The sequence below is a fragment of the Notechis scutatus genome, chromosome 3 (genome assembly GCF_049901735.1).
Source record: "Notechis scutatus isolate UNSWTSFEM ecotype Mainland chromosome 3, rNotScu1.2, whole genome shotgun sequence".
Classification (NCBI taxonomy): Eukaryota; Metazoa; Chordata; class Lepidosauria; order Squamata; family Elapidae; genus Notechis; species Notechis scutatus.
Window position 1 is genome coordinate 80,901,001 of NC_142011.1, and position 17,957 is coordinate 80,918,957.

At 40.0% G+C, this 17,957-nt stretch overlaps 1 protein-coding gene across 2 annotated transcripts; it reads left to right on the forward strand.

The window, feature by feature from the left end:
- Positions 1–430: 430 nt before the first annotated feature.
- On the forward strand, positions 431–16,204 carry LMO4 (LIM domain only 4). 2 transcript variants are annotated; one of them, XM_026674137.2, is made up of 5 exons: positions 431–1,258; positions 3,902–4,140; positions 11,063–11,159; positions 11,470–11,625; positions 15,435–16,204. In XM_026674137.2, exons 2-5 carry the CDS (start codon positions 3,905–3,907, stop codon positions 15,441–15,443), a joined length of 498 nt encoding a protein of 165 aa, XP_026529922.1. In that variant the 5' UTR covers positions 431–1,258; positions 3,902–3,904; the 3' UTR covers positions 15,444–16,204. The 2 variants fall into 2 exon arrangements, with proteins under 2 accessions (XP_026529922.1, XP_087816700.1); XM_087960574.1 differs by lacking the exon at positions 431–1,258 and adding an exon at positions 1,412–1,617.
- The last annotated feature ends 1,753 nt before the right edge of the window (positions 16,205–17,957 follow it).

The following is a 17,957-nucleotide window of genomic DNA, read 5'->3' on the forward strand; positions in this document are numbered from 1 at the left end:
CGATGGGAAGACCACACAGCCCTCTCCCTCCGGCGCGCTAATCGGTGCGGCGGAGAAGGTCTCCGGTCCCAAGGAAGAGCGGAGTGGGACGGAGCGGCCCGGGCAGCGGCGCCCCCAGCCTCCTCCTCCTCCTCCTCCAAGCCTGTCCAGGCTTCTGCCGCGGCTCAACTTGCTTCGGAGCTGACTTAACGAATCCCATCTCCTCTCCGCCTTCCCTGCGAAATACCCCCTCCCGCCACTCTCCCCAGCGCCTCCTCCTCCTTCCCCCCTCCCTTCCCCTTCATTCCTTTGTCTTCTTTGCGATTGGCAGGTTTTATTATTCCGCCTGAACAAGCTGCGGGCGGATTGGGCGAGGCGCCGTGACGCGAGGGGCCGAGCCGCGAGCAGTTGGGATTTTGCTCTGTCAGTAACACATGGGCAAGAGCGGCGCAGAGAAGCTGCGAGGGCGCTAGCGAGAGGGGCCTCCTTTGCACGTCCTGCCGCCGCTGCCGACACCTCCGCGGCTCCTGCTCGGCGGAGCAGCAGCAGCAGCAGCAGCAGCAGCAGCAGCAAGAGAAGCAGCAGCAGCCGCGGCGGTTGTCCCCGCTCTCTCTGCGCTCCGGCTCCTTTCCTCCCGCTCCCGCCTCCCCCCATAGGACCGTAGTTGGTGGGCATCGAAGAGCCGCTTTTTTGGGGGGGGGAGGGGGGGGGCAAAGCCGCCGGAGCTCCCGCAGGGTTGGAGGAGGAAGAGGTGTCGGCGGCGGAAAAGGGGCCGTGGGGGGAAAGAGAGAGCGGGCGGGCGGGCGTGCGCGCGCGCTCCGAAGTGCGGCCAACCTCTGCCAAAACTTAACCCAGCGATTGCAGCAGGCGGCGGCGGCGAAGAAGAAGAAGAAGAAAAAGAAGGCGCCCGCGCTCGCTTTCGGCAGCCGCGAATAAGCTCTTGGTGCAGGCTCCCTTCGAGGGGAAGCCTCGGCGGTCGAAGGAAGAGAAGAGAAGAGAAGGCTGCAGGGCTGAAGCAAAGCCTTTCCCCGGACATTTCCCCCCGCCGCCGCCGCCAGCCTGCTGTTGCTGCTGTGCTGCTCCTAGCCGTGGGGCTGGGGATTCTCCCGGGCTTGAGAATCTCGCCCAGCACAAGCTTTTCGGGGGTGGCTTTTCCGAAGAAGCGGCGACAGATCCCCCCCCTCCTTCCTCGGGCGAGAAAACCTTCCTGTCTCCCGAGCGCTCTCCAGACACCTCCGCCACGTTATCCACGGCCTCTTGCACCATAGAGGGAAAACAGGTAAGACGGCGGTGTCTCTCTCTCTCTCTCTCTCTTTTTGGGGGGGAGCCGGGCTGTTATTTTGGACCGCTTCCCAATCGGGCCCCTTTCCCCCCTCTCCCGCTTCGCCTCCTCCCTTCCCCATCCCGATCCGGAACTGGAAGTCATCGCGCCAGCCTTTTCTGCTCGGGACCCGGCCGAAGGTTTGCTTGCCTGGCCCGGGGCTGCCCGTCGGGCGGCGCAACGGGGGAAGAAGGCGGGGAAGGAAAAAAATAAAATAATAAGCGCTTTGCCCCGAGCGCGCAACGCTTCCCCTCTGCCCGAATCCGCCTGCGAGCCCCGAGAAGCTGGGAGGAGGATCGTCACCCACTTTCTTTGTAGTCAGTGTTATTTTGAAACAGTGGCAGGTCTGGCTGGGGCGGGCGGGGGCAAGAGTGTTGGGGGAGACTCAAGTGAACTGGGGGGGAATGTGTGTGCGTGTGTGTATGTGCTCGCCTTCTCTTTCTTCCTCTCCTTGTTTTGTTCGCGAGAAATCTTGATGAATCAACCTAATTAAAACCAAAGCCGTGAATTAAGCATCTCCATGGTTTTGGGTTTTTTTTTTTTTTTTTGGTACAACAAATTGCAAAGCCTCTACTTTCGTTCGTTCCTCCCTCGGTCTCCATTAAAATCACCAGAGACGTTGTTAAAAAGAGGGAGGGTGTGTTTTGCCTCTATCTGCCAGCTCTCTCTCTCTCTCTTTTTTTGTTTCATTGCCTCTGTTCCGGGACCTAAATTGCTTAGCTGTGTAATTTCCAGAGTAAGCCTATTTAACTTAAAAGCTTTTTTTTTTCTCTCTCTCTGTCACCCCTCCAATTCCAAATGAAACTTGAGGAGGACCTGTCCTTAGTTATCAGGGAGTCACTTTCTGGTCAGTCCTCCTGATTTGGCCTCTTTTAGATTTAATCAGCATTAAGGTATTGCCTGTCCTTAAGAGCTTTAAGCTTAATGGGGTTACTGGACGCTTCTGTCCCTGTAACGTTTCCTTTATATATAATATTTACCTTTCAAAGCAGATTGGCTGTGTGTGTGAGTGTGTGTGTGAGAGAGAGAGAGCAAATCGGTGGGGTTTGTGTTTGTCTGCCTACACACGATCTCCATGGGGTTTATATAATTTGAAATCTGTTTGTTTTAAATAAAAGTAAGAAATGCAGATTCATATTGCTGGAAGTAGTAACAAAAGGCCATTCCGAGAGTTAAATGCATCAGAAATCAATTTACATAAAGGTATATGGTGCATTCAGAGAAATGCAATGCTAATGGCTTTTAGAGTGGTTCTCTTTCCCAAGTCTTGGGGTTTTTAGTTACAGTCTTAATTGGTGCAGTTCTCAGTCTGGTTTATTGTGTGGTCATCTGAAACATATGATCAGGAGTTATTTTGAAGGAAATCCTGTTTGTTTTATTCTTTTTTTAATGGCCTATTTTAAGGAACCTGAAGCTGCTGTCGTACTGAAGTTAGGCAAGTGGCAAGAAAGTTTGCGCTCTTTTTCCCCTTGGGAGTCTTATTAAATAAATAGATGCCTTGGGTTGAGCAAGTACAGCTTAGGAAGGACAAAGGCAAAATGGGCTGTTAAAATGGCAGTAAATAACTTGATATTTTATTACAGAAATGACAGAAGGGGCACTCCTATTTTGGCTACTGGAGCAAATTAATCTGTTTGGAATAAGCTTTATGAATTGGTTCTATTATTAATCTCTCAATTGCCCTGCTTTTAGAAGTGTTTATTAGAAAGCAACAAACACATCTCTGTGAGTGTGTGTACACAATCTTTAAACAAAAATAGCAATTTTACAAACAGCTATGCTTAGCTGTTTCCTAGTGGGGCATACTTGAATAATCTATACCTCTGCTATTACCATAAAACTTTTTTTCTTTTTTAGGGCAACAAAGCGTTTAGCATTTAAATTGCTGATCAAGGGCAGATTAGCAAAACAAAGGTAGATTGTATTTGTATAGGAAGTTAACAGGCTTCTTAAAGTTTAGTGATCCATTATTATTATTTTTTCAGGAGGTGGGGCTCCACAGCATTTGATCTTTTTTAGAACAAATACATTAGGACAATCATGGTTGGGAGCCCCTGCAGATAACAATGGCAAGAAAAATGAGACCTTGAAAAACCAGTTTCACAACTTTCTAGATTTTTTCAAAAGATTACTTTCCTACCTAGAACTAAACAATTTCCTCAACTCTTCTCAACATGAGAAGTAGTACAGCTGTGCTTTGCAAGAATTGTAATTGGTGTTCTTCTAGCTGGTTTTTCTGCCCTTCTAGTTTTAGTGATGTGGGCCCCAACCATTTATATCTGGGAGGGCCAAGTAGACTGTGTGACTCCAGGTGTGTGTACTTTCTTGGCAATAAACAAAGCAGAGGTCACTCTAAATTTGACAGGAGCATTGCGAGCTAAAACTGTCACTGGGCACCACTGGCCAACTTGGAAGGGACGTGGCTAATTAACCCAGAACAAAGACTTGGAAAAGTAAACAAGTGGCTGTTCCCCATCTTTCTCTCTCTTCTCTCCCTAGGAAGTGCTACATTAAGCAGGCAAATTGCACCAATGTTTACCTGAAAATTAATCCACTCTTCTCCCTTCCTTTCTTCCTTCCTTCCTTTTTTTTCCTATTCAGACCATGGTGAACCCAGGAAGCAGCTCGCAACCGCCCCCTGTCACCAGTGGCTCCCTCTCATGGAAAAGATGCGCAGGCTGCGGGGGAAAGATTGCTGATCGCTTCTTGCTCTATGCCATGGATAGCTATTGGCACAGTCGGTGCCTGAAGTGCTCCTGCTGCCAAGCCCAGCTGGGAGAAATCGGGACATCTTGTTACACGAAAAGTGGCATGATCCTGTGCAGAAATGACTATATCAGGTGAGTTGGGCAGAGGGAAAGAAGATGCAGAGATGCAAAAGAAAGCTTGAACTAGAAACAACCCCATCTGTAGGTAGCATTTAAGAACTAGAAGCCTGATTTTGTAAGGGCATGCCTTTTCCCGGATAACAATAGAAAAGTTGGGAGAGATGTGAATAAATCAACTTTTGAGGTGCTCCTGAACATTTAAGAATTCCAGCTCACAGCTAGCTGCTAAAAACTATTTTGCGCAAGTAGAATTGGGTTTCTTTGCTACCTTTAAAAAAAAGGATAGAGCTAGCTGGGACTGTGAACGGATAAAGTAATGATTCGCTGTGGTATTTTCAATTAAAGGTGTTTCTATATATGTGTTGTAAAATTGTTGATCAGCTGTTGATGTGGTGACACACACCCAAAATTGTAATCCATTAGTAATGTTTATGTTCATATTGCTGGAGGGCTTATTTTTCAGTAGCTCAGGAATACTGGATGTAGATGAATAAACAGTTAAATATCTCTAGTTACAAAAAGCACTTGCTTCACTTTTTCAACATCAGTTTTGTTTTTCCTAATGCAAACTATGTTTTGATGCAATTAACAGAAAGAATTTTAAGAGGTCAGGTACCTATTTGGATCTTTTCAGGTGAACTTGAGCTCTTTCAAACTAATTTGAAAGGAGGCATTTTGAAGGATTACACATTTAATTTGAGTAAATAGCTTGATAGACTTGATGCACATGAATGCTTTGAGGGGGTGATCTAGTTCAGCAGCCAGTAATTAAACAGCCTCCCCCTCTCTCTCTCTCTCTCTCTCTCTCTCTCTCTCTCTCTCTCTCTCTCTCTCTCTCTCTCTCTCATCTCTCTCTCTCTCTCTCATATTCCCCCATTTTGGCATGGAAAGAATGTTAAAAAAATGGGATATTGTCTCACTAGTCTTTATTTTTGGACTTTATAGATTATATTTACAAGTGTCTTAAGGGTGAAAGAACCAGTTTCATGGCTGAATATTTCCCTTATACTCCCATCTCAGATGTTAATGTTTGGCTATAAATGTTTTAAACGCTTTACTGGTGGAATTTCTATTGGACTGTAGTACTGTGTAGTACTACAAAGTGTAGTATTGTGCTGAATTTTAGCTCTCCTGTACTGATATCTGAGAATAATGCACCAGAGAGATTTTTGCTTGCTTGTAATTTATTGTTTATCCTTTTTTTTCTGCAGGCACTTTCAGCCAGTTAAATAGAATGCAGAAAAAAAGTCATTAAAATTTTTTAGGCGGCTTCCAATATTAATTTTGTTCAGCATCCAGATTTTTAGAATAAATGGTAAAGCACAAGTTTGTGCAAGCTTGCACAGATGTATTCTTGATCCCTGTCTGAAGCAACTACATAAGCGAGACATAATTCTAATTAAATAGAGCAGAACGGTTAGAGAAAGAGGTTTGTTTGAAGTGGAAAAATTGACACTACTGTTCAAATGCAATGAACAGTACAGATTTCGTCTCTTTCTACTAAAACCGTCAAACAAACCTCTTATGATCACTACTAATTAAAAAGAGAAGTTCCCTACTGTATCCCTAAGGCAAGTTCAGACCAGTTTATTGGAATCTGTCCTTCAGGTTTTTTGTTTTTTTTAATCTGGCCAAAAGATATTGCAGGTGTGGTTTCGGGTTGTTAAAACAGTGCTCTTTATCAGATGGTAAATTTGAACTGGTTTTATTTTCAATCATCTTGACTTTTCTATAGAACCAAATAGTTTTCCAGGCAAAATGAAGATCAGGACATTTTAATGCATCAAGTATGTGCTGTGCTTCTGGAAATCTGTTCTAGACAAAAGACTACTGATCTAGATATAAAGACCAGATTTTCCATTGATATCCAAAACAAGTAAGTGGAAATCCTGGTGTGTCAAGAAATGGGATGCAACCATTTCATCAGCATTCAGTCTGTGGGTTTGGTTTTTATAGAGGAAGGGATAACAAGAGGTGCTAAAAGAACAGTCCTCCAAAGTCCTCTTTTGTCCTATGGGCTGTGTGCAGAAATTCCAACTATGATTTTAATTAGAGTTACAGTAGGATGCTTTCATTATAAAGCTGAGAGGAGAATTGATTATTCAGTTCTGAAATGAAAGCCTGTGACTGCTTTAAGACTGTGATAGGAGTAGATTTGCCTTCCCCCTCCTTTTTTTTTTAATCAAGGGGCTTTTACATTGACTTTGAACTGTAGTTTTTCAAAACTGGGCTCAAAACAGCTTAAGGATGCTTGTGTGCATGTGTAAAGGGATGGTGTCCGTTTACTTTTTTTTTTTTTTCTGGCTCCTTAACTTGCAACCATAGTACTCTAAATGGGGGGGGGGGCTGGAAAGGAGGCGGTATTGGGCAGCCCTCCCAGTCATGAGATTCTAGATAAAGCAGCAGCAGTGTGGCAGCGAATCTGCACAATTAAGAGCTTTAATTAGTGTCTCCTCCATTTTCTTTTAGTTCTGATAGGTTTTATCTAATGAGATCTCATCCCTGGCTTAGATCTGCCTGGAATGACGTGTCCGAAATGAATGAGAGTGGTGTCGCAAACAAAACATTTAATTAACAAAATTGGCCTTGGAGAGAGCAGGAGAAGAGAATTGGCTAGGGTGGATTTGAAAAGTGTGATGGTGGGGAAGCGAAATAGACTTTTCTTAAAGGGCTAGTGCTTTAACTCTACATCTACAGTTCCTTAATATAGTTTTAATGCATCCTGTTTGGAATCTGTTGCTGGGGTGGGGTGAAGTGGACAAAAGGTGCCTCGTCCCCCCCCCTTTTTTTTGCTTTAATTAAGGTTAAGATCAAATGGTTTTGTTCTTGGATGGAATGGACTCTTCAGCTTCTCCCACCTACCTAACCCTGCTAATGCCCATGGTGTATTTGACATGCCAGGGCAGGCATTCAATACCTATTTCAACAAGCAAAAGATACTCTATTTTCTCCTCCCTGCTCATTGCCATTCACATGGTTGTCCACAGTATGAGCTGTTTGAGGAGGGGAGGAAAATCAAGGGAGCCGCCAGGCAGCGAGTTCATTTTTCTGGTAATCAACAGCAAGCTGCTATATTCAGGGAATGCTGTCCCTTTAATTGAACAGGCTAGGTAATTAAATGGCATTTTTCCAATAGGACGTGCTAGGTAAATCTAATAGTTGGTTATTTAATATCACTTTGAAGTCTGCCCACTCAAGCACAATGACAGCACGGGAGCATGTGAACTATTAGCTTGGAAAAAAAAAATCCAGGATCTCAAAAATTAATTAAATCGCATGCAATTTAGGGGGAACGTTTATCTTGATTTGTCATAACAGAATTAATTCAAGGCCTCCAATTCACTTGGGGGCAGATCTGTTACTCTGAATTAACCAAGCGTAATTTGGCTGATTTTTTTTTTCTTCTCCCCCCCTCTAATGCAGTACTTGCATATCTTCCCTCCTCCCCTTTTTTTGGTATCTGTAGCCTTTGGTACTTTTAAAGTGCTGGGACTATAGTTATGCCGAAGTACCTTTAATCAGTTTGGCTGCAGGCATCATTTTCTAGGTAACCTTTACAAGGAGGGCAGAATCTAGATGCAGTTGCAAAACCAATGCTCTTGGATCCATAGCTTTGGATATGTCTTTCTGAGGAAAACTTTCGGCAGTAGTTGTCCTGCTGCTCCTTTCCGGCCAAGGGACAAAAGAGTTCATGAGCTATCAGTGCACAGAGATGCTTGAATTCCACAATTCTCAAAATCCATTTTTTGGGTTAGTTTTTGTAACGTAGTTGAAAAGTACATGGCTGCCTTTTTGAGCAGGAAGAAGCTCAAGAAGCTCCTTGATCTCATCCACTTGTTTGCACCCCATTATTACCGGCCTTGCTTTAAAAGTCCCAACACCTATAAATGGATGGTGGTTGGGAAGAGAGGGGAGTTAATGCTGAGGTGGCTGTTCTTTTGTAGAATTCTTTCATCCACATAACAGCAACTTTGCAATGTTGGTGATTGATTTTGTTGTCCAAACGTTGAAATATTAACAACCTCCTTAGACTCCAGGACCCAAAGAGAGGAAACCGAAACCACTTCTGTCATTGCAATTAAAAAGTCCCCTGGCTTTAATTAGCCTGACCTGGGGTATCTCTTCCCCCATTGCTGGAGTTAAAGGGGGAAAAAAAAAGAGGCTATTAAAGTCCATTCTGAGACTGATAGCTTCCTAATTTAGTATCTAAAGCCTCCAGCCTTTTAAATTAAATACTGTCCTGGACAGTCTCCCTGATTAGCTAATTAACTTTCCTTTCTCATAGAAACCATGTAAAAATAACTTTTCAGTCAAGAAGGTAGTTAACAGTCATTGTCTTTCTACTGGGGAAAGAAATAAAATTCCTCCAAAACTATCCAGTAAGCCGCTATAAAAACAATTCTCTTTTTTTAAAAAAAAACCCTCTCAAATTGCAGTTTTTTTTAAAAAAAGTTGCATTTTTTTATTTTTAGTAGCCCAAATCTACATATTAAACATCTGCAGAGCATCTTTAATTATAATTTTCAGTTGCAGATGTTCTTTTGCAAAAATGACAAATTGTTCTAGGATGAGGCTTTATGCATGGAGTGTAAATGAGCAGGTAGTTTTTTAGGATTATCATTTGACTTCGGTGGCGATTAAAACTGCTTAGTTTAGATTTCAAACACACAGCTGCCTTTAGTTGGGGAAATTTATGCGGCACAGTCCCGAGGAAGACCTGAGGCCCAGTGAAATTGGAAGGATTACATTTGATTTCAGCAGGCCCAGGTACCCAGCTCCCTTCTTATTCCACAAGATGTTGTGAAAAGTTTTTAGCACAAGTGAAAGAGTGTAGGTATGTGCATGTTTTGTTTTGTTTTTTAAGGGGAAGAGCCCCCACGCCATTTTTCAGTTTACCTTTCGTAGCACTAAAAAACAACAACCCTTTAATTAGAATAACATTGCTACTTGGGTCCTAGTTCTACAGACATACCTAAAGCAGCCTCGCCTTTTGCTTTTTTCTAAAGGCCTTCTTTAAAACGGATGATCACAGGGCAGGGAAAGGAGAAAACTAATGCACGTAGTGGAGCTTTGGATGGAGGTTCTTGTAAATACTTTGAAGCAGGTCCTACCGATTGAGCAGATAGTAGGATAGCAGCCACCCCTTCAGTTTTCTAGAGCGTGTAGGCTCAAGGTCTTGGCACTGTATTAGTTCAGTCTTTTCTTTGTACCCATTCTAACTCGGAAGAAAGTGTCAGTGTGTTGCGGATCTCAGACTAATTAGTTTTGAAATGGAGTTTTGATTGAACTCTTCAAATCGATGCTGCTGCAAAATTTGTTTCTTGGGCTTCCTATTAAAAGCCATCTTAAGGGGCAGTTTTACTACTCTCCCTGTCGTTCAGTCGATACATTTAATAACAACTTACAGGCTATTTTCAATAAAGTGGCGACAGCAAATTAGTAGTTTGAACATGACATGCCTCCCTCTGCAAGCACTGATTCTGGAAAAACTCAAAGCAATTATTTTTGCCTCTCTTTCTCCTTGATACAGAAATATGCAGCAAACATTCAGATTAAAGTGTTTTCTGAAAAGAAAAGAAAAATACATCCTCCAAAATGATGCCCATATACAATTTCATGATTTTATTGTTGGGGTGGGGGTGGGGGGGTGGGAAGGCAATGCAAATAAATGATCTTTATTTGCAACAGCAGTGCATTAATTTGGTGAGTTTTAATGCTTCCCCCCACCCCTATACTGTGGGGTGGTGGTAAAGAAAGGGAATTACTATGAGCTTGCCAGCTAGTTTGGATTTCTCTTCTGCTGTGAGATGGTTGAGGGTTCATCATTATAGGTTATTGTTGATGCAGCAGGGAAAAGGGGAAAAAAATGTAAAAAGCTTTTGCGGAACGTGTATTAAAATATGTACAAAACAAGGAACCATCAATATTTATTAAAGTATATCACAATGCAGTAGAAAAATTGTGTATGTTTTTCTACAGTCTTCCTCTCCCCCCTTCTGCTTTTTCTATTCTGCTTCCTTTCTCTCTCTCCTTCTCCTCTCTTTCTTTCTCTTCTCTCTCTCTCTCTCTCCCCCTCCTCCTCCCCCCCAATGGCAGATGTTGTGGTCTCATTTGATTGCATAGGAAAACTGCAGTGATACAGCAAACACCCAGAGAGATATGATGACAAATGGGTCCAGATCCCGGTAAATTACTTTCTGCTCAAATCGAAATTTCATTCAGTTTGTTGCTAGCAGAGATGAAGTAATCTAAATTGTGGACTCAGGAGCAGATAGAGGGAAGTTGGAGCAAGCATTTCATTATCGAGAGAGAGTGAGAGAGAGACACACACACAGAGAGAAAGAGAGAGAAGGTTAGGATGAAAGAGATGAGCAGAGGCAAATCTAAAGTGTTGACACCATGATTGAAAAGGTTAACCCGTACACATTATATATCAACCTGGATAGCCGAGAGTTTCTAATGGAAACTCTGCCCTGATGGAGGTTTACTGGAGTTTCAATACACTGAGCATGATGTCGTCTTAGATATACAATCAAATCCTCTTAACCCGTTTGATGACTCATCTCTCAAGATATGATTAAAGTACAAAAAAGTTCTTCATATAATTTCAAGGACACAGTACATTTAAACTCTAGTCATGAATTCTGTCCTAGTTTTTTTTTTATGACAAACCCAGTAATCTGATAAAAAGTGTAGAGAATTGCTTTGTGTTGCTAGACACAATTCAACATTTTATTAGATCCTGTGCCTCCCAAGTCTTGAGCAGTAAGTGATAATTCTCCATCAATTTGGTCTGCGTTCTGTCCTTTAAATTTATTGCATCCCAAAGTATGTAAAAAAAGGAAGAGGATTTTTATCAGTTGAAAATTGCTGTTTTGGTTTTGACTTCTTTATTCACAGAGAAACATATCAAGCACCCTCTTTCTGTTTTCAGGTTATTTGGAAATAGTGGCGCTTGCAGTGCTTGTGGGCAGTCAATTCCTGCTAGTGAGCTGGTTATGAGGGCACAAGGAAATGTCTATCATCTTAAGGTAAGAAAATGTTTCTTTCCGATGCTTCCCGTCCATGAAGAGTACCATTTCTGCACTTAGATTTGTTTCAGAAGATCAGCATCTCCTTTGAGTTCATCAGCCAGGGATGGTCCTAAACGGAAAAAGATTTCTAAGATCTCCCAGTGATTTGTGGAGCAACACTACATTTGAAAACGCTGCTGAATCCTAACAAGTGTCATATGTTCTTTTATTTGGACAAATCTGTATAGACACATTTTGCTGCAACATAATGCAGAGCCTGTTTGCAAATCTAACACCAAAGTTTACCTTTGCTTTTGTGTTCACCCAGTGCTTTACCTGTTCAACCTGCCGAAACCGCCTGGTCCCTGGAGACAGGTTTCACTACATCAATGGCAGTTTATTCTGTGAACATGATAGACCCACAGCTCTCATCAATGGCCATTTGAATTCACTTCAGAGCAATCCACTACTGCCAGACCAGAAGGTAACTTTTCAACAATTGCTGATAGGCCTCATTTAAGCTAAAATAACGAGTAATGTCTTCTCAAAACAATACTGTGTATATTATTTCGAACAGTGTCCCATGATTGAAAGTAGTTAATGGGATGCATGTCTAAACATGAAGGTGTTTTAAGTGGTACAGTGAATCTGGGTCCAATTCGTATGTAAACTTCTTAAGTGCTTCTTGGATTATTAAGCTAATTCTACTCAAGTGGTCTATGAAAACATTGCAGTAGCATTTGAAATCCAGTTGACCTGTGTTTGGTTTACCAGTTTGACCTAGTCAAATCTTGGGCAGATGATGGGGGAGAAGATGGTCTTCCATTTAGCTCCTTTTGATCATGTTGGTTATGTATTTCTTAACATCAGGTGCTGAAATTTAACATGGTTTTTCTCAAGTTAGTGGAATCAGAAACAGTGATGATCAACAGTTCTATCATACCTTTTCTGAAACTGGACAGATTTTAGATCTATTTTAATCTCCCTAATAAGTCCCATAGCTATGCAAGTGAGTGCATTTTGATAACTGAAATGCCTAATTTATAATAATTACTGTCAACCTTCAGTTAAGGGACTGTTCATTCGCTGGTCCAAAAAACTCTGAATGCACAAGTCTTGCACATAATTTTATTCGCATCATATTTCATACTGATTATGTATTGATGACATTGATTCATTTACTCTTTACAGCGCCTCTTGCATGGATATTAAATCTTATTGACCACAGATGAATTTTAATTTCAAATTGGTGATGGATTTTTCCATCAGCTCTGATAGTATATTTGACTTTTTCATCATTAACCCAGGCAATCGCACAGTACTGAGTTATTACATTGAAACAAAGTGCACACTTCACTTGGTAATTTTTTATGGATTTACAATAGGAACTTCATTAACGTCTATTCTAAGGATAACAAAAAATAACATTTATCTGTTAGTAAGAATTTTGAAGATAAAATTTAAACCCATCTCCTGGGGCAGTTTGTGAATTCCGCAGCAACCAAGAGAATATAAATACTCTCTTGTCTTTAGAGGGTAAATAATTCAGAAAAATTATCAGCTCTTGCCTGAATAGGTAGGACCTTGCTACAATTAATAATTGTCATTTATTTAGTAGTTATCCTGCATGTCTTGTTCTTCAATAGGCCATGTGCAGTTAAGGGATCCCTATGCACATTATTTGGAAACAAATCTTTGAGTTTGATAGGAATTGTTTCAGAATAAACTGGTTTAAGATTACTTTTTCTCTTTGTACTGTTTGGGTATACGAGTGGTTTATAATCTGGATACAAACTGGTCTCCTGGCTAATAAATAATTCCCTTTTTAAAAGTAAGCAAAGTCTTTTATATTTGTATCTGGTGACTGTGAGCATGTTTGAACATGCTTGGTCATTCCTTTATACATTTCCCCTATGTTTTATGTGCTTCAGCAGTTACAATTAGAAGATAGAAATTTGTCGTACAGTACTAGCATTGCAAAGCTGAGTCCATCTCCCATCTGGAACAGTTAAATAAAAGAAGGATATTAACTTGTGTTGGTGTAGTACATTAAAAGATTGGGGGAGTGGGAGGCAGTGCATAGGGGCAGGAACATATCATCCTTAGTGGGTAATCCTAGTCCAGACTAATAAATGATTTAACTAATACGATTTTGCCACATAACATCAGGTCAGAAGCATCAAGGATGTAACATTTTGGAAGCAAGTAGTTTGTTCCCCCTTCTGTGCTGCATATTCTGTACATTACACAGAGGGAAGAATTGGATGCTTCAATTGTAGTCAGTTACCCAGTAGGCACAATCATCTAATGCTTAAGGAGCCTAGACTGATTTACTCTGTTTATATGATTAGTCTCTTGTCTCCCTTCCTCATTCTTCGGTAGCGGAATCTTCATTGGGCCTTCTAGTCTAAAATGGAACAGCTGAATCTAACTGCTTCTCTACTGTGCTGTGAATACTGCCTAACTTAGTATATTGCTTTAATAAATACCAACAGTCGCTAAACGTAGATGTATTTATCGAAGGATAGAGTAGACTGTGCTTTTTAAATAAGTTAATCGTCTAAAGCCAGCCAAGCAATTTTTAAAATTAGTATAATAAAATTTAGCCCAATCAGCTTATTCTGTCCCTAGTTAGTATAATTTCTACACCATAGTCAGGAGTTCATATTGGCCCACTGAGTCAAATACCCTCAATGTTTCTATTTCCAAACAAAAATCCTATTGTCTTAAGAAATGAAGCAAAAATGTTCATCACTATTGAACATATGAAATTTTCTTGAATCAGTTACCGACTCTTAAACCGTGCATTTAAGATTTGCCAGTCTTACAGTTATATATATTCCAGAATGAGCAATAATTACTCCTGTGGTTTGTTCCATTATTATTTTAAACTAGAAACTTACATAACATGCAGTTTAAAGTAGAACTTTCTAGAATATGTATCCTTTGTGGCTATACAAAGGATATTAGTGAAGTCACTAGTAACTTTAAATATTAAAATACACACACACACACACACACACACACACACACACGTTACCTTTTAAAAGATTATTATGCGAGCCACTGCAGATTTTTGGTCACAATTGAAGCTGAGGCACTTTCTCTAGGGCAAGTAATTGGTTATGTAGTATACTTGACTCCATCTCTTTTCTTCTTTCCCAACTCCGCAGCCTGTTTTTTACAGGGTATAAGTTTTCCTTTCATTGGTGGTGACCAAAGCATTCGCTTTGATCCAGCTCCTATAGTTTTAAATAAAGCATGAGTTAGATTACTTTTTGCTATTCTTTCTCTTGCAGAGAAGCTTCTAGTTTACATATCATTCAACAGTTCCCTTGTACTTACATAATTGGTATTGTCTGTGTCCATAGTAGAGGACACTTGATGCTCATTTATTAAATATGCTTGCTGGCTGCTCCCTAATCTTTGTTCTGGACAGACAAATTACCTTTCTCACACTGAGTATCAACTCTGGGGAATTAAACCTCCAAGCTTCCACCAGTTTAATTAGCTTGAAAGTGGGGGGTTGCAGTTACTAATTGACCTCAGGCTTTTAGTAACTTCAAGGAAGGGTAAAAAAAAACTTCTTAGGAAATTCAAAATGTCATTTAAAAACCATAAAAATCTAATATATTATTTCATTTTCATAATTGCAAACAGATTGCATTTGAAAACTCGATCGTTTCTACTTTATCTGTGGAAGTTAGATTTCTGTCTAGCTAGGCATTTTTAATTATCACAATTCATTAACACATCACAGTGGAGGCACATGTTTGACTTCGTATATTACAGAGTTTATGTAACATTAACGTAGCAGATGAGGAATCTTAAATGGAAGGAAAATATTCCAAAATGTCTATATTTAGTTTTTGTGCTATGCAGCATGCTAACTACTGTTGCCTAGGGGAGGGTATGCTTTGACAGAATTTTTTCCCTAATTTAGAAGATCACTTTACTTGGTTCTTCAAAGGAAAGGCATGTCATTTAATCCCAGTCCAAAGGAAATGCATCTTTTGTAAAAGAAATAAAAAGAGACTGTAGGATTTCTCACTCGAAGCATTTTTCCCCTTTGGTGAAAGTATATCTTGCTGTCAAAATGCAGAAAATATTTTTTGCGGTCTGTTTCTCCATTTGAACTCTTTAGGGACTTGGATAGGTATTACAGAAAACCTTTAATCGAGTCACAGTTGGAATCTAATTTAATAGAATAAGCGAATCGCGAGAAGACGAAAGCAGTCACGTTCAGCTCAAATCAAGCCTTTTAGCTAAGATGCCCCTTTTTATTTCTTGCAGGTCTGCTAAAAGATCAGAGTACTGCAGAATGCGTGCCTTCATCTCAAACTTTGTTCATCACAGATGGATCCCATGTCTCCAGTAGACAAGTCACCTTTGTAGCTAGCATCAGTGCCAGCTCCATGCCATTGCACCTTCTTTACTCTTGATTGCCCTTCTCACATTTATTGGTGTATTAAAATGACTGAAAACGAACATTAAGAACTCCATGAATTTGGGCTAATAGGAGACTGTAGAGAAAAATGGAGGGGAAAAAAAAAAAGATCCACCGGAGGAGAGAACAACTTTGGGTGGGCAGGGTGGGGACAAATGACTAATGAAGCTAATCCAGATAAGCTTTTTTCAAGTCTGCTTTCTACCCTCATTAACAATTAGCAGGGCACTGGTGAGAATTTGTACCCTGTGATTTACCTTAACAGCATTCTCTTTGCTCTTTGTATAATTTACGTGTTGTAGGAAATGTTCAAAACTCAAACCTGAGCTAATGGAAAGATGGGGCTCTTGTGATAATCTTATCACAAATACTTTTATTGTATCTCTGTAAAATACAAATGTATGTATGCATGTAAGTGTGTTTTGTCCTAATGTTGCTACTTCCCATGACACAGAAAGAAAAAGGAAAAAAAAAATCAAGCTCATAGCAGCAACTGTAGAATTTTCATCTACTCCTAATTCGCTGAATGAAGAAGAAAAAATCTTTTATTTGTGATATTTTCAGAGACATTTGCTCTAGTATGGTGTATTTAAATAATAAAAAACTTAAAATGAAAGGAACTGTAATTGATTTTGGACTATAGTACAATGGGGCAATTTTTTTTTTATCAAGGGATGAAGTCTGTCACAATAAGTTAATTTTTAAAACCTGGTTTTCCTGCTTTCCAGTAGCTCCATGGCAAAAAGGAATGCATTGAAATCTATACAAAGAGATACTTTTAGCAGTGCTACCAAATTCAAAAGATATGTCTAATATATCAAGGATTTATTTCTATGACAGTAATGTTTAATGGCAGGTAGATTTAACTAAAGAATTTTGTGCTCCCTTCACTTAAGTCATCCAATTTTCATGAATGATAGAAAACATAGGTCTATCCTAACATTATTAACTTGCTAACTGTAATCATTTTTATGTGAATTCAAAAGCACATCTAGGAATTAGGGTAGTTTCTAAGATGCCAAGTTACTCAAAAGTGTCCTGGTTATGAACATTTTGTTTAAAATGTCTCATTCTGTAGCAAAACATCCCAAGAAAAGAATGACACTTCACTTATTTTTCTGCTTTGAAATAGCCCCCTTCTCCCAAATTATGAGTAATGTTTTGGTACTGCATGAATACAAACTTTTTTTCATTGTTTTTCCAAGATGCAAATCTATTTTTTTTATACTCCGTGAACGTGACAATCACCTTGGTGCATAAAGAGATATGCTGTATGTAATCCATATATACCCAAGACCATAGAGCATTGTAGGAAATTAAAGGCAAGTATACAAAAGCTGCTTAAATCTTGTATGTGCGCCTTACAAAGTCCCCAAATGGGAAATAATACTTCAATTATCGGAGTTGCTGGTTTATAGAGTTCATGAAATGGCTAATAAATTGGCTTTAATTGGTGTTTCCCAACCAGTTTTCAGGTGTGTGAAATTCTGGGAATTGCCATGGTTGGGAAACCATGGCTTATCCAATGTCCTGAAATTTATCTTTTGTGGGGAAATGTAATGAAATGACAATGAAGTACGCAGTTAAAATGGAAAAAAATCTGGGGTTTTTTGGGCTTTTGGCAGATGGCATAATTGGGCACATTTTGTCTGTAGTCCTGGAAATGTTTCCTTTCAACAACAACATACTAATTTTTATATAAGTAGGAATGAAAGATTCTTGCTACAGCTGAAAAGTTGCCAAATGTGATCTGAAATATTCTTTATAATTATGGATAAAAAGTGCCCTTCAAGCTGAATTTGATTTTGGTGATTTCATGGACATGTATCTAATTTCATACAGAAACAACTAAAACATAACCACATTACATAAGATTGGCAGTTGTTGTTTTTACTCAATAAATGGCTAATAGCTCTGAGTGTTAACTAGGGGATGTAACATGCAGAGTTCTGGCTTTTCATTAAATTTTGCATACTTTCTTCATCACCACCACAAAACAATTCAAGTTGGGTTGTACCCAAAATAACAATGTAATCCATGAGTAATTTGTAGTCTAAATTTATGGTGGTGTTTAATGTTGATTTGCCTGTAAGATGGTTTGTGTAATCATCATCCATGCAAACTGAGGAAAGACATACATTTTGAATTCCAAATGCTGGTAAATATTAATGTTCTCTGGAGTGAGAAGTACTGCATCATTTTATTTCTGGCTAAGAAGATACATGCACTTGAGGCTCCAAAACTGTAAAAATAGCTAATTGCAAATTCATTAAAAGTAAAGGATTTTAATATACATATTTTAATTTTGATCAGACCAATAGTTAAATGTATTGCATTTCCCGCAGAATCCACTGAAACATTGGCCTAGT